This window comes from Schistocerca americana, unplaced genomic scaffold, assembly GCF_021461395.2.
Source record: "Schistocerca americana isolate TAMUIC-IGC-003095 unplaced genomic scaffold, iqSchAmer2.1 HiC_scaffold_23, whole genome shotgun sequence".
In the NCBI taxonomy this organism is placed as follows: domain Eukaryota; kingdom Metazoa; phylum Arthropoda; class Insecta; order Orthoptera; family Acrididae; genus Schistocerca; species Schistocerca americana.
This window is the reverse complement of record NW_025725939.1, coordinates 3,185,885-3,212,200: the sequence shown is the minus strand read 5'-3', so window position 1 is coordinate 3,212,200 and position 26,316 is coordinate 3,185,885. Positions and strand designations below refer to the sequence as shown.

Below are 26,316 nucleotides of genomic sequence, written 5' to 3'. Positions count from 1 at the left end.
GCTAAAGATGTTAACTCTTTGGAGCACGGTGGTATACATAGTATACCACCTTTTGAAAATTTTCTTGGCTCTTTGCACAGTGGTTTAACTGCACGACCACCACTCTAATATGCTCACCTAGTTCTCTACTTATCAGACAGATGGCACTCACTGCCTATAAGGAATCAGTTCCCGCCAAGAATTGCATAGATTACAACTGTGAAAGCTGCGTGCTGAGTTGTGCATGGTTTTTGCGTGTGAATAGTGGTTTATAACGAATTTCTTGTTGCGCCTGTGTTTTTTCCATATCTTGGACGTCACAGCTACGGTATGAACCCATGTATACATTCATATGCACAATCTTCCGTTATTTATATACAATTTATTTTGGTGGTATATTATTTGTACCACCGTGCATGTAGCAGTATTCTATTGCATTTCGTTTCCTAGTATAAAATTCGAAATCCTCCGCTACAAAGTTTAGTTTTTAATTGTGTTGTGACTTATTTTAGCTCTTTCTCCATTTTGTTTTGCTTACGTATTCTTTACTTGGATTCAGGCTGTTGTTTGAAAATGAAAATGTCAAGAAGAGGCTTACGAGATGAAGAAATCGAACGATTATTGTGTGAAATTCCATCAGACGAGGATTCCACTGTTGACACCACAGATGACGAATCTGATTATGAAGCAAGCATTGTTGCGGAGGCTATTGTGTCGTCTGAAGGCGAAGTTTCAGAGAGCGAGGAAGAAAGTGAGTCCACTCCGCCAAAACGCGCTGCTGACACAGCGCCAACTTGGGGACAACAATTCAATGCTACCTCAGGAATGCAGTTCGACAGTGAATCAGGACCAAGTGCTTTTATTAGGGACATTGATGATCCAGAACCTATCGATATATTCGAAAAAATATTTCCAAAAGAGCTAGTTCAGCTAATCGTTTTCCAAACAAATTTATATGCGACGCAATCTGGCAAGTCTTTCACTCCAACAACTGACAATGAAATACGAACTTTCCTGGGAATCAACATTTTGATGGGTATAAAGCGTATGCCAGCATACAGAGACTACTGGTCTAGTGCCCCAGAACTTCATGATCGTTATATTGCATCTCTGATGGCAGTAAATCGGTTTGGATGGTTACTGAGGAACATTCATCTGAATGATAACACATTGCATCCAGAAAAAGGACACCCAGGTTATGACAAACTGTACAAGCTGCGACCAGTGATCAAGATACTATCTGAATCTTTTTCCAAGTGTTACCAACCCAGCAAACACCTAGCAATTGATGAGTCAATGATCAAATTCAAAGGCCGCAACAGTATGAAACAATACATGAGAGATAAACCCATAAAGCGTGGTTACAAAGTGTGGATGCTGTGTGACAAGACCTCTTACAACTTGAAATTTGATATTTACACCGGAAAAGTAGGTGACACAGTGCAAACAGGCCTTGGGGAGCATGTAGTGCTGAGTTTGTCCTCTGAACTCGTAAATAAAGGCCATTATCTTTATTTCGACAACTATTTCCATAGCTATAACTTGTTGGCTGGTTTACAGCAGAGAAACATATATGCCTGTGGGACAGTTCAACCAACAAGGAAACATTTACCCAAATTAAAAACAGACAAAGAATTAAGCAGAGGTGAATTTGACTGGAGGGTCAGCAACTGTGGCATCCTCTACTTGAAGTGGAAAGATAAGAGAGCTGTTCATCTCCTTTCAAATTTTCACAGTCCTGAAGTTACTACAGTGACTCGCCGTGAAAGAGATGGTTCACGCATAGAGCTACCTTGTCCTCAAGCAGTGATGGATTACAATGCACACATGAACAATGTCGACAAGTTCGACCAACTGAAAAAATCATATGAAATAAGCCGGAGAAGTAAAAAGTGGTGGCACCGAATATTCTTTCACCTGCTTGATGTCAGTATCGTCAACAGCTATATAATTTGGAAGGAACTAGGCGATAGAGAAAAAATGACTGCCAAAGTCTTCAGGATGAGTATCCTGCAAAGCTTAGTAACCCAGAAAACACCATTGAGGCCATCTAGACTTCATGAGAGTCAAGTCCACGTAAAGAAAAACAAGCCATATGTTTCCTCACGCCAGCGTCTCGACAATTCATCCCACCAGCCAGAGCGTACTACCGCCAGACGTTGTGCGAAATGCAGTACAAAAAAGAAGCAAGTGCGCACTTTCTGGATGTGCGCTGAATGCAAAGTGCCTTTGTGCCTTAGCAAAACAAAAAGGTGCTTTCAAGATTTTCACAAAAAGGAATAAGAAACATATTTTATTTGTAAGGTTTGTAATTTGATTTTGTATTGTAAATGACCAATTGCCAGAAATAAAATTATTTTACATTAATTATACTAATTATTACTGCTTAGAGTAGAATTTAAAGGTGAGTTACAAGCACAAACCAAGATATCTCAAAAACTTTAGGTACGGCCCTAAGTGGCATGGTGGTATATTATATATACCACCATCTAAAACCAAAATCAATACAATAAAAAATTTTAATTCATGTTTTCCTTTATTAGCAACCCCACCAGACATAGAAAATGCATGTTTTATTAAAAAATTAATTAAACATAAAATCTGTGCATCAAAGCCTCTAGTGCTGAGTAGCTCGTTTTGATAGATCTAATTTTTAAACAATAAATTATATAATCCTCTCGCTTTCGAGTAGCCTGTATTGTGAATGATTAAACCATTCCCATAGGCATCTACTGGTGACTCGCCAATTATCCACACTCTTGCTGTAGGTTAGATTTGATGCTAGTTTGCTAAAAAAAATAATGTTGCCAGCCCATCCCATGCATCCAATACAATTTTTGCTCACGCCTCTACTTCACCTTCCTCACCATAATCTCATTTTTCATAAGAACAAAAAATTCTTCTCATTTGTCTAAGTATGTCTTATTCTCCTATCCGATTAGTACTCCCAATCCCTCTAGCGGTTCAGAAATAAGTGTAAAAGTTTTTTCCAGTACAGTGTCAGCAGCTTTAGGTTGTCATTTTAGAAGCAATACCAGTTTCAACATCTGAGTTTTAAGTCTTATCTTTCGTTCAATCGAATTGAGAGACATGTTGATAACTATAGAAAGAGCCAAGCTAGGATCTGTTGAGATAGGTTTCTTTTAGGACTTACCTCCGACTAGAGAAACGTCCAGGCTTCCTCTCTAGAAGCAAGAAAGATGCTCTACGTTAAATAAAAGCGTACCTGGTTAAAACAAGTTTTTTAATTAATATTTATTTATGTTATCACGAGAGGTGGATGTTGGTCTACTCATAAAAAAATGTAGAGTGGATTCACTACGAGAAATTTCTTATGCATCGGATGGCAGATTCCATGAAAAAAGTATGAAAGGGATTCTTCTAAATTTGTTGTGTATCATGGTCTGTTAATACGCATTTTTGAAAAAAATTGTTGTGAAGCTTCAATTTTTAATTGCAAACCACAGGAAATCCCGGTGAGACAATGACTCTCTCATGACAAAGAGTGTATTGCAGAAAAGTACTTTTGTCCACGATGGCCATCATAGCAGTGTGAGCTATCTGAGTCACGTGTTACGATTCTGAGCGAGTGAGAGTGTAAAACAGGTCAGTTGTCTCATACTATTGATTATACACAGCATCAATCCTTATTTTTGCAACACATAGTTGTTGCATGAAGTATATCATTTTGGGCAGTGGAATTTTCCTCATTACTGCCATAATAGTATCCATTTTGTATGCTGTATTGCCCAGCATCTAATTCACGTTAGACATAGTGTAAGCTACCTTTATTATGTGTTTTTTGGACGTTGAGCGCGTGTCAGTTGCCTTTTAGCAACTAGGTAAGCCTTACTTTTTCTGCACAACATAGTTTTTGATGATTAATGAAATGATTCGTTGCCCACGTACTTTACGTTTCAGATCGTAGCAAGCCGCAGACGACACTAGAACTATTGGAGTGGGATGGTCGACAAATTTCTGTTATCAGGGCTAAGCAGCACTTGAAGCGATACAAAGGGCGACACCACTGAGCAGTGGACGACTGGAAACGAGGGATCTGCAGTGGTTTACTCCAGCCGTCATCAGAGAAGTACGAAGGTGATTATGGTTTATGGCGTGGGGTTGTTCTTCGTAGTTAGGGCTTGGTCCCGTTATTGCACTTAAGAAGACACTAAATACGTAAGGATATCAAGATATTATGCAGGTGAGGAATAGTTCGGAGGAAATGATTGTTTTATCAACACAATAACGCATCTTATTAAAAAGGAACTACTATGAAATAACGATTTCTGAACAATAATATTCCTGAAATGGACTGGGCCGCCTCGAGACTAACATGAACCTAATGCAACAGATGTGGAATGAGTTAGAACGCTGAATTCGCTCCAAAGCTAAGCAGCCAAAATTACTGGTTTTCGTTGTTACAGAAGACTGAGCTCCCATTTCCCCACAGACATTAAGGCGTTTCATTGAAAGTGTTCCCAGCTGAATAAAAGCCGTCATAAAGGCAAAGTATAGACACATGTGACACTAATTTTTGTATGTTACAATTTCGTTATGCTACGACAATTTGCTATAACATGCTTCAGTCTAGAGTGATAGGCAATATTTTGTAATGAACAGAAGAGCATCGATTTTTGTCTAAAGGTCTCTACGTTGCGTAGGGGGACATTCCATTTGAGAGACGTCCCCCAAAGAAGTTCAGTCATAAACAGTCCATGTTTTTATTTGTCTGGATCCAACGTATGCTTTAGATTATGGGCGGGAGAATGTATTCGCTTCTTCAGAAGAACTAAAAATGTTTATTAAGTAATTGGGCCAGTTTTATATCTGTTTTGACTCGGCGAGACAGCCAAGCCACTATGAGAGGAAGCCGAAAGGCACGCGTTTAAGCTCACGCAGGATGGCGTGAGGTATTGAAAATGACAAGGTCTTTATAGTAGCAAAAATAGTACGTAGCTTCTGGAATACTTAACTTTAATCCATAATTGGTGAACATCGGTCCGACGGTACATGCATCACAAGATAAATAGCAAATGATAATGGCGCCTTGCTAGGTCGTAGCAAATGACGTAGCTGAAGGCTATGCTAACTATCGTCTCGGCAAATGAGAACGTAATTTGTCAGTGAACCATCGCTAGCAAAGTCGGCTGTACAACTCGGGCGAGTGCTAGGACGTCTCTCTAGATCTGCCATGTGGCGGCGCTCGGTCTGCAATCACTGACAGTGGCGACACGCGGGTCCGACGTATACTAACTGACCGCGGCCGATTTAAAGGCTACCACCTAGCAAGTGTGGTGTCTGGCGGTGACACCACATTCCTCCCCCGCATATCGGCGTACGGTTGTGTTATAAGGCTTCCGCCCGCCGTGGGGAGGACCCCATGTTGACGTATGTGACGAGGTGGGGAGCCTAACAACAGGCGAGGCTGTGCCACCCGCACCCTGCCATTCGGTCCGAGGGGAGCTAGGAAACGCCTGAAACGTAGTCCAGGGTGCACGCCAACATGCGGTGTATGCGCCCGTAAAGAGACAGGAGGGGCCGAAGGGTCGACCTCCATCAGGTCGGGGCACCCGACGAGCGAAGACGCCATGTGGTCCGGAGCGGGCAAGAGTTCCATGTCGGAGGACAGCTGGTCACGGGAAGCGATCGGCGGCGCGTGACCCAGGGAGGCGCCCGGCGGTTGCAGCAACGCGTCCACTGCGGGCGTCGCCGGCGAGAGAACAGGCGGCGGCGCGTCGCCTGGGGCAAAATTGAAGGCAGCGTCGGTAACACCTGGGGCTGAGGCGAGCCAGTAGATGGGTCCCCAGGGCGCTGACCGGACGGCACCGTCGCTGAAAGCAGACGGGGAGCGGCAGAACCCGTGCGACGACAGAGGCGCAGCTGATTGAGATGCCGACGCACCTCACCAGAGGCCCCCAAAACCAGATACATAGCGCGGCCGAGGCAGCGAAGAATGCGCCCTTCGAGCCAACGCCGTGAACCTCGATAGTTGCGATAGTAGACAACGTCGCCCAGAGCAAAAGCAGGTGTCTGCCGCTGCACAGGAACCTGATGCGGCGGATGTAGCAAAGACCTCAAGGTGCGATGAGGACGACCGTGGAGCAACTCAGCCGGCGAGCGACCATCTCGGGGCTGAGAGCGATACGATGACAAAAAGAGCAACAACGCGTCCTCCCGAGAATGCGACTCTTTGAACTTCAACATCTGTGACTTGAAAGTCCGGACCAATCGTTCAGCGGCACCGTTTGACTGCGGCGAAAACGGCGCGGACGGCAGATGTTGAATACCATTGGCCTTGCAGAATGACTGAAATTCTGCGGACATGAATTGTGGGCCATTGTCGGAAACAATAGTCTGTGGATGACCTTCAATGCAAAAGATAGCGGATAACGCTTGGATGGTGGCAGATGACGTCGTGGAAGACATCCGGACAACAAAAGGAAAATTACTGAATGAATCTACCACAACTAACCATCGAGAATTCCAGAATGGACCAGCTAAATCGATGTGTAAGCGTTGCCAAGGGGTAGTGGCTTTCGGCCATGCAAAGAATTTCCGCGGTGGTGCGGATTGTTGTTCGGCACACGCCATGCAAGAAGAGCACATATTCGAATCGCAGCATCGATTCCGAACCAAGTACAGTGCTGACGAACAAGTTGTTTCGTTCGCACTATACCCCAATGTCCTTGGTGGAGAAGCCGTAAGACAGAGGACTGTAACGAACGTGGGACCACGACCCTGGACTGATCATTATCAGAACGCAACAGCAAAACACCACGTCGTACAAAAAGTCTCTCCTTGTGAGCAAAAAATCGGCGAACCAACGGATCCCCGATCCGTGACTTTGACAAGGGCCATTGCGTAGCAACAAAACGCAGAACGGTAGCAAGGACAGGGTCTGCAGCTGTGGCTGCAGCTACACGACGAAAATCAATCGGAAACGATTCGACCACGTCATCGGTTTCCGAATCAATAAACATGCAAGCAAGTTCGGAGGAATCGAATGCTCTATCCGCAGCAACAGGCAAACGGGACAACGCATCGGCGTTTCCGTGCTTAGCAGTGGACCGATACAAGATATCGTAGCGGTACTGCGAGAGGAAAATAGACCAGCAAATGAATTTCTGCGCTGTACGTGGAGGTACAGGCTTGTTCGGATGAAAAAGCGATGTCAAAGGTTTGTGGTCTGTGATGATGGTAAAGTGACGACCATACAGGAAATCATGAAACTTTGTAACACCAAATACGAGAGCCAAAGCTTCTTTCTCGATCTGTGAATAATTTCTTTGTGCAGACGAGAGCAATTTGGACGCAAAGGCAATAGGACGATCGTGCGATCCATCTTTGTGCGCAAGCACAGCACCGATCCCGAAATCCGATGCATCCACCATCAACAAAAGGGGCTTCTGGGGATCGAATGGCGTAAGGCATGTATTGGAAAGCAACGCCGATTTCAACTGGCGAAAGGCGCGTTCGCATTCCGTCGTCCAGACGAACGGAACACCTTTACGGCGTAAGCGATGAAGCGGAGCTGAAATGGAAGAGGCGTGGCGCACATAGCGATGATAATAATTTATTTTTCCCAGCACACTCTGTAGCTGCTTCAAATTCTGCGGCGAAGGAAAGTCTTGTATGGCACGGAGGTGCTCTGGACTGGGATGTATGCCTTGGGCATTGAGTACGTGTCCCAGATAGGGTAAGTCACGAGCAAAAAACACACATTTATCCTTCCGCAAGCGAAGACCATTTTGTCGCAAGACCTGATATAATGTTCTGAGATTGGCTAAATGTTCTTCTTCCGTCTTTCCGGAGATCACAATATCGTGCAGGTAGTTTGCTGCAGTAGAGGCCGACGCACAAACAGTTTGTAGATATTACTGAAACAATGCTGGGGCAGATACACACCCGAAAGGCAGTCGTTTGAATCGGTAGAAACCAAGATGCGTGTTAACCACCAAAACGCGCTGGGATTCTTCGTCTACCGGTATTTGCAAGTACGCATCTGCTAGGTCCAACTTTGAAAAACATTTAACTGGGCACAGTTTGTCAAAAAGATCTTCGGGGCGGGGTAAAGGATAAGTTGCAGTCACTAGTTGTGGATTCACTGTTGCCTTTAAGTCCACACAAAGTCTCAATTTTCCGGAAGGTTTTGGCAAAATGACTAAGGGTGATGCCCAGAGAGAAGCCTGCACACGTTCAATCACACCTTATGACTCCAAATCGTGTAATGTTCTTGCGACCTCATCACGCAATGCGTGGGGAACATTGCGCGCTCTGAAAAATTTCGGTTGCGCGTTTACTTTCAGTTCCAAATGTGTTTTATAGGTCTTAGCGCAACCAAGGCCCGGTGCAAAAATGTCTGCAAACCCTTCACATAGACGAGAAACACTGTCTGAAGGCACAGTCTGGTTCACTGATAGGACCTGATTTACTATAGACAAGTTAAACAACTGAAACAAATTGAAACCAAACAAGTTCACTGCAGAAGAAGAACGAAGGACGTACAATGACACAAGCTTTGTTTGTCCTTTGTATGTTGCAAGAAGGCTGCACTGTCCTAACACAGGGATTGCTTGTCCTGAATAACTACTGAGCCTAACATTTGCGGCACGCAACGGAGGTGTGCCCAGCTGTTTGTACGTGTCTTGATTGATCAAAGAAACTGCAGCGCCGGTATTGAGCTGGAATGGTATCACGTTCCCATTAATGTCCAAGTCTACAAAAAGTTTATTGTCCTGCTGACGACAAGAGCGACTGTCTCGTGCAACGAGAACTGACACGGGTACAGAATCACTTGCGACTTGACGGGATTTCCGGCGTTGGCGACGCACATTATTTGAGGGACGAACACAGTCACTGTTAGAGAGAGTGGCACTGGGCGGAGTGGAATGAACTACATGAATTTCCATGGGCGAAGGTTCACGGACCAGAATATCCTTGGTTCGATGCCGATTCCGGCGCGAAGCAAAGGGCCGGGAATGGTTTTGTGCTTCCGATCGGAAGCACTTTGAACATTGCCTTTTTTATTACAAAAAAAGCAAATAGCCTGGCGTGACGGGCAATTCTCACGCGAATGTCTAGTAGCACACCGCGGGCATGATTTCATCACTGCATTTGCTTGCTTGCGCAGCACACGTGGCAGAGAGCTTGGTGGCAGCTGCACGGACGGGCGCGAGGGCTGTTTACTGTCCCGTGCAACGCGCCTGGCGGCCGGTTAATGTGAAACACGGGTGGCGAAGTTTCAAATGATTCCTGAGCAAAGTCAAGTTTGTCTTGCCGATCCAACATGTCCAGCACTTGTTGAATGGAGGGATTGACTAGTTTCAAAATCTGTTCCCTTATATGAACATCAGAAACGTTCTGTGCAATTGCATCACGTACCATAGTATCTGGATAAGGGAGTCCACATCGACACTCGAAAGCACAATCCTTAGTAAGGCCTTGCAAGGTTGCAACCCACTCCCAATTAGTTTGACCAGCCGTACGTTTCGTATGAAAGATGGTATACCTTTTGTCAACGACATTGACTGATTCTTTGAAATATGCATCTAATGCAGACAAAATTTCTTCGTAGGACAGAGTTGCTATGTCACGTCGGGGAAATAATTTCACTATCACATGGTACGTCTGGACGCCTACGGCGGAAAGGAGAAAAGGCTGCTGCTCATTACCTTGAATTCTGTAGGCGGCCAGATGGAATCCAAATTGGTGTGACCACTCCGTCCAGCTTTCCGGTGCGGCATCAAAAGGACGAAAAGGTGGTGCAACTGCGTGTTTTGGCTGCGGTAGCGGTGGAGCGGCGGCTGCATTGCACGTTGACCCTGGACGAGCTGTCCAAGGGCATCCAATAAGGCCTGCGTCTGCTGATTCTGCAAGCGATAAAATTCGGACAGTACATCTGGAGATTGTGGCGAAGCCATTACACAAGTAAATCAGTCTGTATAGATACGAACGCAAAATCCCATCCTCGTCGCCAAACTGTTGTGACTTGGCGAGACAGCCAAGCCACTATGAGGTAGCCGAAAGGCTCGCATTTAAGCCCACGCAGGATGGCGTGAGGTATTGAAAATGACAAGGTCTTTATAGTAGCAAAAATAGTATGAAGCTTCTGGAATACTTAACTTTAATCCATAATTGGTGAACATCGGTCTGACGGTACATGCATCACAAGATAAATAGCAAATGATAATGGCGCCTTGCTAGGTCGTAGCAAATGACGTTGCTGAAGGCTATGCTAACTATCGTCTCGGCAAATGAGAACGTAATTTGTCAGTGAACCATTGCTAGCAAAGTCGGCTGTACAACTGGGGCGAGTGCTAGGACGTCTCTCTAGACCTGCCGTGTGGCGGCGCTCGGTCTGCAATCACTGACAGTGGCGACACGCGGGTCCGTCGTATACTAACGGACCGCGGCCGATTTAAAGGCTACCACCTAGCAAGTGTGGTGTCTGGCGGTGACACCACAATAACTACACTGCATAGCGATAGATGCAGTTGCGATCACGAACTTGCCCGCCTGCTCACAGTGTGTTGTCTGGGCCGCACACTGGGGCACCTTGGAGACAGACTAGCAGTGCGTGTGACTCGCAGACAGGGCACTTGGTTGTGTACAGCGCGGGGACAGGAAATTGCTTGTGCGTGTGAAAATGACGTGCGTTTGCAGTTAGATACTGGTTCTTCAGTTTCCTTGTGAAGTCATAGCACATATGACTTACTAGGCAGACGTCAATCGCAAAGGTATGTGTTGATCCATTGTGGAAGTGGGACAGCAGCTAGTAAAATGTTTAACAAAGAATTTCGCCGAACAGCTGTGCAGATTTAGAAACTATTTTATTTTGTTTTCGCTACAAGTTTCGGCAGTTCATCACGCCATCTTCAGGCTCCATATGCACCAATAAAAAATTATCTACACTGGCATACTGGTGTCGTCTCAGTCGCAGTCAACTCTTCGAAGCAAGCACTTGAGAAATCGCGACATCGAGAAACAGATTTTGTATTGGAGCAGCAAGGTCTGTCTGCTTACTCTGTTTTTCTCGGTAACACACATGCATTCATAACAATGAAGCGCCAGAGAAACTGGTATAGACATGAGTATTCAGATACAGAGATATGTAAACAGGCAGAATACTACGCTGCGGTTGGCAATGCCTAATGAGGACAACTAGTATCTGACGCAGTTGTTAGATCGGTTACTACTTCTACAGTGGCAGGTTATCAAGATTTATGTGAGTTTGGACATTGTATTATAGTCGGCGCACGAGCGATGGGACGGAGCATCTCCGAAGTAGTGCTGAAGTGGGGATTCCATTTCACGCGTGTACCGTGAATATCAGGAATCCGATAAAACATCAAATCTCCGACATCTCTGCTGCCAGAGAAAGATCCTGCAAGAACGTGACCATCAACGACTGAAGAGAATCGTTCAACGTGACAGAAGAGCAATCATTCCGCAAATTGCTGCAAATTTCAATGCTGAACCATCAGCAAGTGTCAGCGTGCAAACAATTCAATGAAACAACATCGATATTGGCTTTCGGAGCCCAAGGCCCACGCGTCTAACCTTGATGACTGCACGACACAAAGCTTCACGCTTCGCCTGGGTCCAACACCGACATTCCATTGTTGATGGCTGGAAACATTGCCTGGTCGGACGAGTCTCGTTTCATATTTTATCCAGTGAGTGGTTGTTTACAGGTATGAGGGAACCTCATGAATCCATGGACCCTGCATGTTATCAGAGGACTATGCAGTCTGGTGGAGGCATGTGCAGTTGGGCTGACATGGGACCCCTGATTCGCCTAGATACGACTCTAACAGGTGACCCGTACGTAAGCATCCTGTCTAATCATCTGCCACCGTTCATATCCTCTGCATTCCGACGGACCTGGGCAATTCCAGCATAGCAATGAGACACCCCACACGCCTAGAATTGCTGTAGAGTGGTTGCGGGGACACTCTTCTGAGTTCAAACACTTCCGCTGGCCACAAGCTCCGCAGACGTGAACATTATTGAGCAAAAAAGCTTTGAGGAGTATGTGGAAGAAAAAAGTATGTTCAGGCTACGTGACTATCGAAAAATCTTGAGTCCGAAACCCAAGGAATGTTGTGACTAGAAAACAGTCTGTGAAGGTCAGAGACGGGTATTTGGTAGAATCTCATGTGTTCCCTTGAAAGAATAGAATTTATTCGTTAACTGAATATGTATGTTCGCCGAGGGCAAGTACCTTTTTGACCTAAAAATCTTTTATACTCAGGTGAAGAACGTTTCACATTATGTTCATCCCTATATGTACCCATATAAATTCTGAAAATAGTGCCCTGCTGCATGCTATGAAAGTCAGTTAAATTCGTTCTAGCAATCTCACCTCATTGCTTATGTTACGAGACATTTCGGTCTTATGGTGTTTACCCCTGTCGGTGTACGTCAGCGTATCTGTGTCGCTGTGTCTGCTGACAGTAAGCTGCTTATATTCAGATCATGGCAACCACGACCACAAAATTAAAACCTGAACGTTATTCGTATGATACGTTTCCCATGAAGAAGCTCCATGAAAACCTCCACTAATCACATTAAATCAAGTCAACAGTACTTTAGTATAATTTGTAGTATCAAATACATTGGTACAGTAACAAGTGGGGAAAGTGGTACTCAGAGATAGTTATGACAACAAACAAGCCGCAGAGTAGAGAAAGATAGAAGATAGAATATCATGTCAGCGAATGGATGTTCTCTAAGTTAATAGTCGATGAGAGTTTTAATAATAACTGTTTCTCAGTAGACGCCTAGAAAAAAACAAACAAGCTAAACAAGATAATGTGGTGGCCAAGAAAGGAAACTTGAATCCCGTTAGATGTTACGAACTCGTTGTGTCACGACTGCGTTTCACGTGCAAAAAGAACGTCAATGGACGTTAAAAATACAGTGACGGAAGAATAGCAAGTAGTTCAAGCAAACTTACTGTGCGTGTGCAGTGTACTAGAAGAATATGTGAATATAGCTCTAGGTGATTCAGGGTTATGCAAATTGAGACATCTAAAAGAGACAGCTGTAACCTCTAACACCAACATTGGTTCAAAATCGGCAGAGTATCGACTTCAACTGAGTTTCGATGACAGAGACAGGTATGTCAGTAGTGTAGCAGTGGGCGGATACGAGCCCTAATACCGCTGACATCAGCATTGTCAGATTACATCTGACACAGTTGTGTTTATCAAATTCAAGGTCACTCCTGGGCAAGGGACGGGACATGAGTCGTGGGGAGAGGATGGCAGGGGAGATCAGCCAATAGTATCCCTGGACTCCACTGCTCTTGGTCAAAAGGGCCCATTCGGTTGTGGGTCTTTTATGTACTAATAAATATAAGAGTCTGAGAAATGACAGTTCATCTTCTTAGCGTTTTAGCCTCTGCTTCTCGTATGCTCGACTGACAATACACTTTTGTTGAGCAAAGAAGACTTTAACAATTGTATTCACTGTTAAAATGTATCAGAGACCTCTATGGGGACCGTTACGTGAGTAATTGGTAGCAACCCTTTTAATTTTTCAAATGTGGTTTGACCTCCTGCTGTCAATTCGAACTCGAAACTCTTATTCAGCAAATTAATGGGGTGGTCGTGGCATAATAGCAAAACTCAATGCGAACTTATATTAATTTGCTAATCTTGAAAAGGACTCTACCACCTTAGTCATTTGCAGTGCTTGGAAAACTTCACACAGCTCGCACTAAGCTCAGGTATGTTCTCCATACTCGATAATTACATGTTCCAAGTAATTCATTTGTTTCAATATAAAATGGCACATTTCTATGCTTAGGATGAGGCATGGTGAATTTAACCTTTTATAACTGTCTTCAACATGTTGTTTAATATGCTCAGCAAATACAATATCATCAAGGTACGCTAGACACTGCAATGGTTTTAATCTGCTCAAAACTTCATGCAAAAATCTTCGAAACATGATTCGCCAGTTTTCTCCAATACTGGGAATGATCCCAAGGAACTGTAAAAGCAGTTTTTGGTTGGTCCATCTGTACTAACTGATTAAATCCATGTGGAGCATTATTTATATTATGCCGAGTTCTCCAGGGTTTCCGTATTAGTGGGTACTGGATATTCGTCAGTAACCATACGCGCATTGAAGGTACCTGTTATCACAGGAAAAGCGATATTTCATTTTCTATCTGAAGACATCTTAGCCACATTTGCTAGTGATGTACCCTACAGACTTATGCAACTCTGAGTGACAGCTGATTAATAACACTTCCATTTCTATGTGTGGATGGGGGGGGGAGGGGATAACCTGTACGGCTCATGGTACAAAGGCGACTGGTTTCCGACTGGAATCCTATGCTTCACCAGAATTGCTGGTAATAGATCCCCAGGATTAAAAAGTTCTTCGAATTCTGCCAATAATTACTGGATGACTACTTCTTCCGTTCCTTCAAAATATGTGACATGTGTGTAATGCAGTTGTATCAGTGGCTTGCGCATGGATGGAGTCTCAACGTATCCTGTCTAGGTCATCCTTGTCTAGAACATCCAAAATGGCAATCAATAATCCTTAAAGAGCCTTAAGTCTTCGATATCAAAATTATCCACATTGGTCGACACTACTTGTTCACTCTCTATTTCACATACACATTCTTACAGTTATAAATCTTGTTATGTATTCAACTCATGGTTCTTCCACAGTGTTTCTACCACACACAATAACTATAACTTTGCAGGTAATTCTGTTCCTACATTGACCCAAAGTAGTTTACTGGTACCTTCCAGTATTTGACCACAAAAACTGAGCTTTAATGACATTGCGTGGAAGTTAATTCGTTTGTCGTTCATCATAGATGAACCTTGAAACAATACATCACTGACAACAGCTTTCTCTATTCGGTCCCCAATTTCCATCAAGTATTTCCATACATCTACTTTAACATGATACTTAAAAGCAACTCTAAGATTGCACAATACCCTTTACCTATGCAACCCCCCCCCCCCCCCCTCAATCCTCTGATTCTTTCCACTTCTACCTAGAAACTTAACATTGCTGATCTTTGTGACTGCAAATCGCCACACCACGTAATCTCTAATGCGGAAGTTCTAACTGTCTCTAGACTCGCCACAAACATACGGACTTCCTGTGTAACATGCCAATCGAAACACATCACTTCTACATTGCCTCTTGTAGTATCAAATATTACTAGGAATACCGTTTGGTGGTTTTGAGGTTGCCATCGTCATCAGTTGATTATTTGCACTTCATCTCTTACCATTATACCCCTTACTTCAACAGTCACACTCCAGTGTTCCACTTTCACACATTTCTTACACAATGGCAGGTCACACTCCACCAGTTGCAGTGGTGCACGAGGATGGCGCTTAAATCAGGTATCACACTACCAGTTGTAGTGGTTATGAGCGTTGTTTACCTGGTTGGAAGATTTGAACCCAGTTGAATGTCCACTGATAATAATTGTTTCCATTTTAAAGCCGGCTAAGAGATTTATAATAACTACAATAATGTAGTGAGCTGGTGAAGGAAGTAAGGTCGAGTCCTATTAGATGTTAGAAACTCATTGTATCGTGACCATATTTGAAGTATGAAAAATATACTGCAGAACATTAAAAACCAGGTAACCCAAAGCATAGAAAATAATTTACTTCTGTTTATAGTGCAGCAGTATGTATACAGTATGGCAGAGAAACACTTCATTAAATTTGTTAATTGAAGACATACAAGTTTCAGAGTGGTAACAAGATGGCGCTTGTACTTAGGACCCCACTACTGATTGCGGTGATGGTGAGAATTGTTTAGGCAGCAGAAGTGTAGGAGCCAAGTGGACGCCAGTTAATACACCAGGGAAGTGTGAAAGAAGATTAATTTATTTACTCTATTAGTTATAGCAGTTGTTATCGTTAGCAGCGGGTGTCAGACGTCAGCCCAGAGTGCTGAACTCAGCAAGCAGCCTTCACAGACCAGCCAGTTTACAGCAGTGGTAGGCCGAGGTGAGGTGCCATGGAGTCAGTACTTGGGCAGGTGGAGAAGTGCAAAGTTTGGCTGCCAGCCTAGTTTCAGACTGCCATGGAGGGAGGAGGTGCAGGCACAATCCTGTCAGTGCACTGAGGTAGCCCTTGTGGGGGCGGCACAACTGTAGCCTGCAGAACTAGTGTGCTTGCACGAGACAGCAGCCAAGTGTGCATATAGTAAGGATGCATTGACTCATCAGCTGGTCATGCCAAGGTGCGTAGACTGGACTACCAGCTGGGTGTTGTTGAGTCAGCAGCATTCAACCAGTGAGTGGACCCCTGGTTGAAGGCACCAGTTCGACTCTCTGCAACATCAGACCTCGGACCTGCCAGTAACAGCTAGTGGAGCCACATCTAGAAGTGGCAGCTAGATGAACCATATCAGGACGGTGAGTGACATGGAACATTTCTCGAAATCTTCTGGCAGTGGCTTATACTGCCTGGCTAAAATGGGCAGCATTAATGAGAGTTTTACCCACGAATGTTATTTGAGACAGCATATTTTGTCACTTAGGATACAGAATAGTCAGGTGTTGGACCAGGAGGTGTAGTAACCTCAGTTGACAGTACTAAAGCCTGGCTTCTTTCCTCTGCTGTCTCAGCAGTGTCCGACTCTGATGGAGGCGGTGAGCCGTATATGTGGGGTAAGGCGTGGGTGGTGATTTTTGCTGTGTCAGCCCAGACCACCCAGAGCTTCTTGCCAAAGGACGCCTAGGCGGCCTCCTCTCTCCTGCCACCCTGAACCATCTTGTGACAAGTAATGATGGGTACTGACATCAACTTTGCTACAAGAAATGTTGAGAAATGGTCACACAACACAAGTGTGACTTTTAGAACACCGAGTTTCCACCTCTGACGGCAACAATGGCTCAAGACTCGCAGGGTTTTGAGTCGTAATGGAAGTGCATCACAGGTATGGGTATGTTATTGTGCTTCTACTCTGTCATGGACTCCATTACCATAGTGGTCAGTGATAACGGCATGCCAGTCTGCCGATAACTTCTTACCAGATAATTTCACTGGATGATACATCCGCAGGACGTGCTGAACTGGAGAAGTGTTGAACATCAAGAGCATCAAGGAAGGTCATGGCAGGTTTAGCAGCCTGCGACTTTGTAGTGTATTTTTTAGATACGATATCATGGTGCCACTGGCTTGAGCAGTTACACAACTATTGCTCTTTTTCACTATGCAAACCAGTAATGATTGAGCAGTATGCCCAGTCACATCCTCCACCAATACGCCAAAGGCTGTGTGCATATGACGATATTATGTTCACTTCGGAGCCCTCCACACGCGGATACGGCTCTCGTGACACAGTATGTAGGAGAGAGACACGCCTGAAAAGCTGCCGTGGCACAATTCTTGTGTCCATTGTTGTCATACCTCTGCTGGCGTAGCTCTCTGTGCTGTTTACTATGCTGCAATCCCATGATACTTCAGATGTGGTCGCGTATACATACTTGCCTTGCTGCTAACAAGCCCATTTCCTGATTCAAGATAAGTGACGTTACTGTACGATGCTGTAGGCCCGAGCAAGTCCACTTGGACTCTAGTCGTGTGGGGCCACTGAGACCTTGTGTGGTACTGAGTATAGGCCTCCTGAACCTATCAATTTCATATTTACGTGGCAATCGTGGAATGCCAATCAATGGCCAAACAAGATTGTGGAATGATAAACTGCAGACCCGATTGGTCACGATTCTGCTGCAGTCTAATTCCAAAACCGAATTACGAATAATAAACCTGCTGCGTAACCTTTCCTTGTATACAGAATGTAGATGGCGTTAGTTCTACCTACTCTGTGGGGTTGTGCTGCAGTAATAATCACTTGCATAACCAGTCACGTGGTACAAGTACTCTTCGTTGCAATTGATCATTTGTTGCATGTCACCTTCGTGTTCATGTTGTGCTAGTTTTAATGTCCTGCTATCTACAAACATTCTTTATGTATTAAATTTAAAGGCACGTGGGTGCTGTTATTGTGACACATTAGTTTGTCTGAAAGACACAAACCTTTTTACCCAGAAGACGCAGACCCTGTGTGTACGGGTTCGGTTGCGACAAGCTTATTCCGCAATCCTAGGCACCTGTACTCGCTGAAATAACGCGTAAACACTGGCAATATAGAGTTACGCACGGTTAGACTGTGAAACAATACTTGGACGACTAGAACTATATCTGAACTGCATATTCGTTAAGAATAAGAAAGAGGAAATTAAAGCATGGAGAATGGATTGGTCTGAAACAGACGTGGCGATGGTAGGCGGTCATTTGTTTACAAGCGACATCCACTTTAATACCTACAGTCAATATAGACCTTTCCCAGTCCCGAATAAAGAAAGTTAGCCATCAATGTAATGAAAGCGAATTGAGAATTATATCAAAAATGTGTCATGTAGATTCTCTTAACTTCACAATGTATTTGTTTGTGTAAGACGACCCACTGGCCATATTTCTGCAAATCATTTTAGTAAATGTATTGTTCAACCCTCCTTGAGTATTCGATACTAATGATCAATTATTTAATAAACTGCGAGGGGCTGAGTTCAGAAAAAGATCACAACAGAAACAAAACTGCTTACGGCATTATGAGAGTACGGAAGCGAGCAGCCAGAATTGGTTATTGCATAATAGGACTGGAACGATCAGAGATGTATTCATATGAACCTAGTAACTGATTTATTAGTTAGACAATCTTGACAAGAGTTGTTAAGTGGCAAGCGTCTACATAAAATAATAATTGAATTTAAAAGCTCTATTAATACTGGTGGTCCTTTTAAACGTATATAAATAAATCTACTACCTGAATTACTAGTTAGACAATCCTGACAGGAGTTGCTCAGTGACAGGCACCTACAAATATTGACTGTCTTACCAGCTGAATTAATACTCATGCTTGTTACCAAGAGAAAGCAATATGTTAATCTTACTAATTTAGTCTGATAAACAGACAGGTCACTAAACACGTGAACTTGAAGGTTCATCTCTGGAAAGTTACTAAATTATGCTTTGGTGTAAAAAGGTAAATACTTCTGGAACAATCGGTGCAAAACACATACTTGTGTTACAGTATTAGACCAGTAATTATACATGATAATAACAACAAGTTCGTTTAAATGGTCACCTTCCACAAAAAGGACACATACATTTGTTTTGTAAATACGAGGGTAACTCAATTTTTATCCACAACATAGTTACATTTTTGTTTATTTTGGTAGTACTGTCGTTTTACGTTGATGAGGCATGCTTTGTTTATTTTTTGTTGTATCTTTTCAATTTTCAAGGTGCTAGGTTAGCTTCGTTATCGCTCCCGTGCTGTTAATCATGGCTGCTCTGCTGTCTATTTGCACCAAAGAAGAGCAACGTTCAGTAAACCGTTTTTTGTGGTCGGAAGGCATATCAGGAGCCGAAATTCATCGAAGATCTTCGGTACAGTTCAGGAACAGTGTTTTGCCACGACGGAGTGCCTAAGAATGGATTGAAAAATTCCGAAATGGCCACACAAGTGCTACGTACAATGAAGGAGCTGGACGACCGTTTACCGCAACAAATTAAGAAACCATGGAGCGTTCAAATGAAATGATTCTCTTGGACAGACGATTAACTATTGACGAATGGCACATCGTCTGCAGATTAGTCACGATTCTACCAACGAAATTAATCACAACGGACTTGGGTTTCACAAAGTTTGTGCAAGATGGGTCTCAAAACAATTCACACAGTTGCATAAACAAACGTGCTTGGACATCTGCAAAAAAACATTTGGATCGCTATGGTAAAGAAGGGGACAAGTGCTTAGTCAGGACATTACTGGTGGCGAAACATGGATCCATCATTACGAGCAGGAGAGTAAACGGCGGAGTGTGGGATGGAAAGATCCAAATTCGCAGTGCAAGAATAAGTTCAAGACCCAACCGTCCGCAGGAACACTAATGCTCATGGTTTTTTGGCACGCCCAAGGTTCAGTACTGGAACATTATGTGGAAAGGGACACAACAATAAACAGTGTACGTTACAGTGAGATGTTTACTGCCAGGCTAAACCCTGCAATTCGAAGCAACCGCCGAGAATTGCTGTCAAAAGGTGTTGTGTTGTTGCACGCCAATGCGCGTCCGCATACTGCTACCCACACTGCTGAAACGCTCCAGAAAGTCAAATTTGAAGTACTGGATCATCCTCCACATAGTGCCGATCCTGCCCCTTCTGACTACCACTTGTTTGGTGCACTCCAGCAGGTATTAAGGGACCATCAATTTGCCTCGGACGAAGCAGTGAAAGAAGCGGTGCATTTCTGGCTCGCAGCTCAATCGAGAATCTTCTTTTATGAGGGCATCAGGAAGCTTGTACAACGATGGACCAAGTGCGTTGTAAAGAAAGGAGACTATGTCGAAAAATGATGTTCTTGTACGTTTCCTATTTGATGACAATAAAATTATATAATTACTTAGCGGATGATAATTGACTTACCCTCTTATAACCGCCTTACAGTGCAGCAAGAAAAGGCGGGGTTGTTTACAAAACAAATATATCTGAAAATACATATGTCTGAGTACGAGAATAATATCCGTTTCAATATGTCTTCAAACCCACAAGTGATGAACATAAGCATTCAGAAATGAGAAAATTATGTTCTGCATCTGACTGTAATAATAATAATAATAATAACAATAATTTCTCTATTACTTTGTCTACCAGCTGAAAGAAAAGTGGGAGCATTGATGCATTGTTAACTGTTTCCACAGGCATCGACTGAGTTCACAGGATAATCACACAAGTAAATTACGCTTCACGTGGTTGTAAATCTCCAAAGTTATCATAAGGAAGCTCAAAATAACAAGAAATATACACATCGCTTTACTACTGAGAAAGGATGTAATATAACGAGCAGCGCACAAAAACATTAAATCAGTCTTTTAAAGGTTAGTGGATAGTTATGAGTTGTTGCCATAAATCCTGAAATATCACCCGTGTTGGCGAAATTATTTAACCAGCTCATAAAGATGTGAGAACTGGAGGGACTCGACAACCGGCAACGAAAACGCATAGTTGGACGTAAGTCATGTTACCACGAAAATGAGTAAATTATTCAGCCACTCACATAAATCAGCAGTGGAAAAAAATAAGAAAATCTACTCCCACGATTTATTTATGTTAGTTGTTGTACACAATCACAAGGGATAATGTCAAAAGGGCAACAGATTGGAAATACATGTGAGTCCCAACTGTACCTAATATAAGCGTCAGGAGCTGATCAACGAACTCCAGTGCCAGACAATGCAAGAAAACCATTCTCCAGCGCGCTGTGGCTTGCTGTTAAAGAGAGCGTACGTTCCTGCAACAGTCAACAAATGTATTGCTTTCTCCTACGTGTACCCCGCGAAAGAGCCGTGAACATAAAATTAGAGCGACTCGCGTCCAATCGGAGACTTACCGGCAATCGAGCTAAGCTCGAATCATTCGTTGCTGGACCAGGAAAGGTGGGATGTGACAGCGGCACACAAAACAGTGTCCACCAAGCCCCCCAAGGTGGACTGCGGGGTATACATGTGTAAAAGCTTTTCACCGAACATCATGACAAAGGATTTCGTCTGCAAGTGAGAGGTTGCTCTCTTTTCCATATGAATAAATAAAAATTGTGACGAAAAAAATCGAATGGATACTCTCATCCACGTGGTCACCTAGTGGAAAACCACTCAGAGAATGTCTGAGTCTCAGACGCATATTAAATGGTACACAAACGTTCTCGAAGAGGGCTACTAGAATCAGGAAACTAGTTATGGAGGCCAGCCAAAATATCTGCTGCAATGCTTTTCGCGCAAAATGCACCACTAGATCTCACCGAAGATAACTGCACAACAGACCATCGAGGTCAGCGTCCCTCACCTCCAGACCCTACAACCTGTGCCCAAACTCTTAACACAGCTCCACTGAACTCGTACGGGCGCGCCACGCTAACTCTCGACACGTATAGACAATTTTCACAAGTACACGAAAAGACAGCGATATTCCTAAGCTGATGCTGTAATAGGAAGTTCATAGATCACTGGTGAGTGTCATTGATACTCGCCAAAAGCATTTTATTTGAGTATGAAAACTGCAGAACTTCTGTACCAAGGTTAACTGTGCCATGTCAATCAATAGCAACAAAATATCTTTCTGCTGAAAAGTTATTCTTTATGGTGTCTATGCACTATGTGTAACTGAACAACTCGTAACTGGATATTAAGTATAAAACGCAATTATCGTGATATTTCGCCTATATTTCTGCAGGTCGCATGAAGGAAATTAATGACATTGTTAATGTCATTCTAAAGTGCCGTATTAAACAAAATATATCAACAGTGGTGTTACCAGTTGTGTATCGGAATCTTTGCAGGTGGGTGTCGCACTTTAACCGACAATTTCATTCAGTGCCTGATCAACTGTGTGTACGGAACTATAGTTCAAACTGGTTGCACCATTGATTATCACTAATCATTTTTAAGACACAGACTGCCGTTGAGAGCTACATTAAATCAGACCACGTGCTAAGAACCAGTACAGCCACCCATCAACGAGAGAAAATAAAATAGCGCGAGGAAGTAATTATGCAACACATTTAAATAAAGAGAATCACTGACGATCCGCTCATGACGCAGCAAACAGTGATTAAAAATGTCCGCAGCTCGTGGTCTAGGGTGAGAAGACAGTGTCGCATTGCGCGTCGAGCGAGCAGGTCGTAGTTAACTTCCGCCTGTGCCGCAGCGCCGCTTGTGTCGAAGCTACTCAGTCTTGTTTGTGTATCGGCCGGAGTCACATCGTAGTTGCGTAGCGGAGCTTGTTGTCGTTTTCCTCTTGGTGGCGGTGTTTTCTGCCCGAGCCATGGTGTCTGTCGAGTCTCCTAAATTTGTTCCTGGTCGAGCTACTGTTCGTTCCAGTTTTGACAAGTGTACGCGCCTTGTTCAACCTGGCTCCCTACAAATTCACGATTGGTTGGCTGATGTTATCCCTGTTACACCTGATCAGGTAGATGCTGCTTACTTTGATTCTGATTTGTATACATTCCTTGTGAAGTTTTATGATCGCTTTCAAGTAGAACGCTTCTCTCTAGAGTTAGTTCTAAAGTGTCGTTTACACATCGCGATGGCTCCGTCAGCCAAGTCCTCCTTGAAAATTTGGCACTCGAATATACTCAGGTTAGAATTTATAACCTGCCTCCTGAAGTGGACGAATTATTTCTTAAAACAGCATTGCATCCGTTTGTAGTAATACGGCATATCCGATGGGAACGCTGGTCAGTATAACATCGTTTCCAGTGTTATATTGGTATCCGGACTGTGGAGATGTGCTTTGAAGAAAAATATTCCTTGCCACTTAACCGTTTGTGATTACTGCATCCATGTTATGTATGCAGGGCAAGAAGGAACACGTTTCCTCTGTAACGAAAGCGGTCATCTCAGATCTGATTGTTCGCGCCGTGCTACTGTTCTGACGTAGTCTTATCAAAAACGTGTTCCTTTAGCGTTAGCTGACATAGTATCTTCGCAGTCTACTGTCAGTCAATCTCCTGCTTTAAGCGATGTAGGGGTGACATCACCCCCTACTGCTCGCGAATCACCACAGTTACGGTACGTCCCAGAGGTGACGACGGCTCCTGCAGCGCAAGTCAAACGCCGCACACAAGGCAAAATGACCACTTTAGGCGGCCAAAATTCAAATATGTTAAACAATATGTGCATTTATACTTAGAAAGGCTTAGGGTTGATGTGTATTCAGACTTGACAAGATTCTGGAAGTACCTAGCAACCTTAAAGGTCATTTATAGGTAGCTAAAAATGAAAAAGTAGAATAAAAATCAAATTAGTATATTTTACTTAAAGTTTACAGACAGTAAGACAGTTAGTATCACTCATCATCATCCATTGTTTCTTCGTCACCATTATCTTCAAGAATTTTCACAACAGGTTCTTCTAACTTTAACAGTACCTCCTTAGGAAAGGGTTTTCTTTTATTAATGTGCCTCCTCCTCTTGGACGCAATGATAGGCTCTGAAGCTATCAGCATCCAGTTGTCAATATCCGCATTGGTACGTATTCTTGACGTTTTCCTTGCATGGAAAAGTCTTAAACCTTTATATTCTTTCTGACTAGATTCCAAGACATCTTCTGATGTTCCTTTACTATGTCTGCACGATGTATTAGCAGCTTGTGCACAGATGCACTCATTTTGTACCACTTGTAAATTTCTATACAGATTTTTGCTGTTTCGAGGCAATAATTTTTAAAATTACTGTAATTAACATTAAATCCGCGACACAAAACGCTTAGGATGTTTGCAAATCTTTGTATAATTTCGGGCTCTAGACCTGTTATAATCGCAGATTTCGTGGGCTCTGCAGAAATTTTCTTGTAGTGTTCCCGTCATTGGAGTTACCTCCTCCTTGCCAGGGCTGGTCTACCACTAATCCCATTTCACAATAGAATTTAGTGGTTATTTCTTCTTTTCTTCTTTTTATATTTTCTTTGGCTTCTTTATCTCTTGCTTGCCACTGCTTCAGTTCCAATTTATATGATATATGTAACAAGTACTCGTAACATCTAAGGTATGAGTGTAAAGCTGATATCCCAAACTTAAATGAAATAGTCGTAGAATATTGTTCTTACAAGAGGTTGTTGAGTTCTTTGGGTGTTGCCTTGCACACATTTCACGCTTGTGCTGACGATGTGTCTCTGAGCACATCACACGTTTTTCCGTCCATCATTGTACATACAGCACGATGTTTAAATGTGTAAGACTTATCCCCAAGGGTCTCCTCAGTAAGCTGCAAACTTGATATTTGTTCCTCAATTGCTTCGTAACGGAGTTTTGCTGCTTCCTTTGCCACCTTTTCAATCTGCAGGCGAATGATGCCATTACATCTCGACGAAGGACGACTAGGGTTTTCCCAGGAAATCTGTTTACCATTCGTTGTGAACTCTGACATTTGCAGTGGAACTATTGCACATAGAATTATGTTGGTATCCCCGTACAGTGAGTTGTTGGCAACACATTGTTCGTAAATGGAATGTCCACCACTACCATAAAGGTCCCACTTGTAGATAACTTCAATCGCTGAGTTTGAAGTGTGATCGTGGTGTAACAAAAGTACATCCTGCTCTACAAGAGCAAGTCTTTTGATTGTGTGGTCCAAAATATCTTGAACTGCTATTTGCACTTCCGTCTCCGTGATTGTTATGTTACTCGGGTAACATTCTTATTTTGTTTCTGCTATGACATAAGGCAGGTTTTAAATTGTAAGACATTTCGAGGGACAGATGTGGATTCTGACCACATTCTATTGGTTATGAACTGCAGATTGAAACTGAAGAAACTGCAAAAAGGTGGGAATTTAAGGAGATGGGACCTGGATAAACTGAAAAAACCAGAGGTTGTAGAGTGTTTCAGGAAGAGCATAAGGGAACAATTGACAGGAATGGGGAAAGAAATACAGTAGAAGAAGAATGGGTAGCTCTGAGGGATGAAGTAGTGAAGGCAGCAGACGATCAAGTAGGTAAAAAGACGAGGGCTAATAGAAATCCTTGGGTACAGAAGAAATATTAAATGTAATTGATGAAAGGAGAAAATATAAAAATTCAGTAAATGAAGCTGGCAAAAAGGAATACAAACGTCTCAAAAATGAGATCTACAGGAAGTGCAAAATGGCTAAGCAGGGATGGCTAGAGGACAAATGTAAGGATGTAGAGGCTTGTCTCACTAGGGGTAAGATAGATACTGCCTACAGGAAAATTAAAGAGACCTTTGGAGAGAAGAGAACGACATGTATGAATATCAAGAGCTTAGATGGCAACCCAGTTCTAAGCAAAGAAGGGAAGGCAGAAAGGTGGAAGGAGTATATAGAGGGTTTATACAAGGGCGAGGTATTATGGAAATGGAAGAGGATGAAGATGAAGATGAAATGGGAGATGAGGTACTGCGTGAAGAGCTTGACAGAGCACTGAAAGACCTAAGTCGAAACAAGGCCCAGGGAGTAGACAACATTCCATTAGAGCTACTGATGGCCTTGGGAGAACCAGTCACGACAAAACTCTACCATCTGGTGAGCAAGATGTATGAGACAGGCGAAATACCCACAGATTTCAAGAAGAATACAATAATTCCAATCCCAAAGAAAGCTGGTGTTGACAGATGTGAAAATTACCGAACTATCAGTTTAATAAGTCACAGCTGCAAAATACTAACGCGAATTCTTTACAGACGAATGGAAAAACTGGTAGAAGTGGACCTCGGGGAAGATCAATTTGGATTCCGTAGAAATGTTGGAACACGTGAG

General features: G+C 43.3%; 1 protein-coding gene across 1 annotated transcript in view; it reads left to right on the top strand.

Moving 5' to 3' along the window:
• Positions 1 to 558: 558 nt before the first annotated feature.
• Positions 559 to 26,316, top strand: part of LOC124575298 (piggyBac transposable element-derived protein 4-like) — a 100,752-nt gene continuing 74,994 nt past the window's right edge. Inside the window, exon 1 of the mRNA XM_047131161.1 lies at positions 559 to 1,407. Within this exon, the coding sequence (XP_046987117.1) occupies positions 559 to 1,407 (849 nt within the window). The remainder of the gene's footprint in view (positions 1,408 to 26,316) is intronic.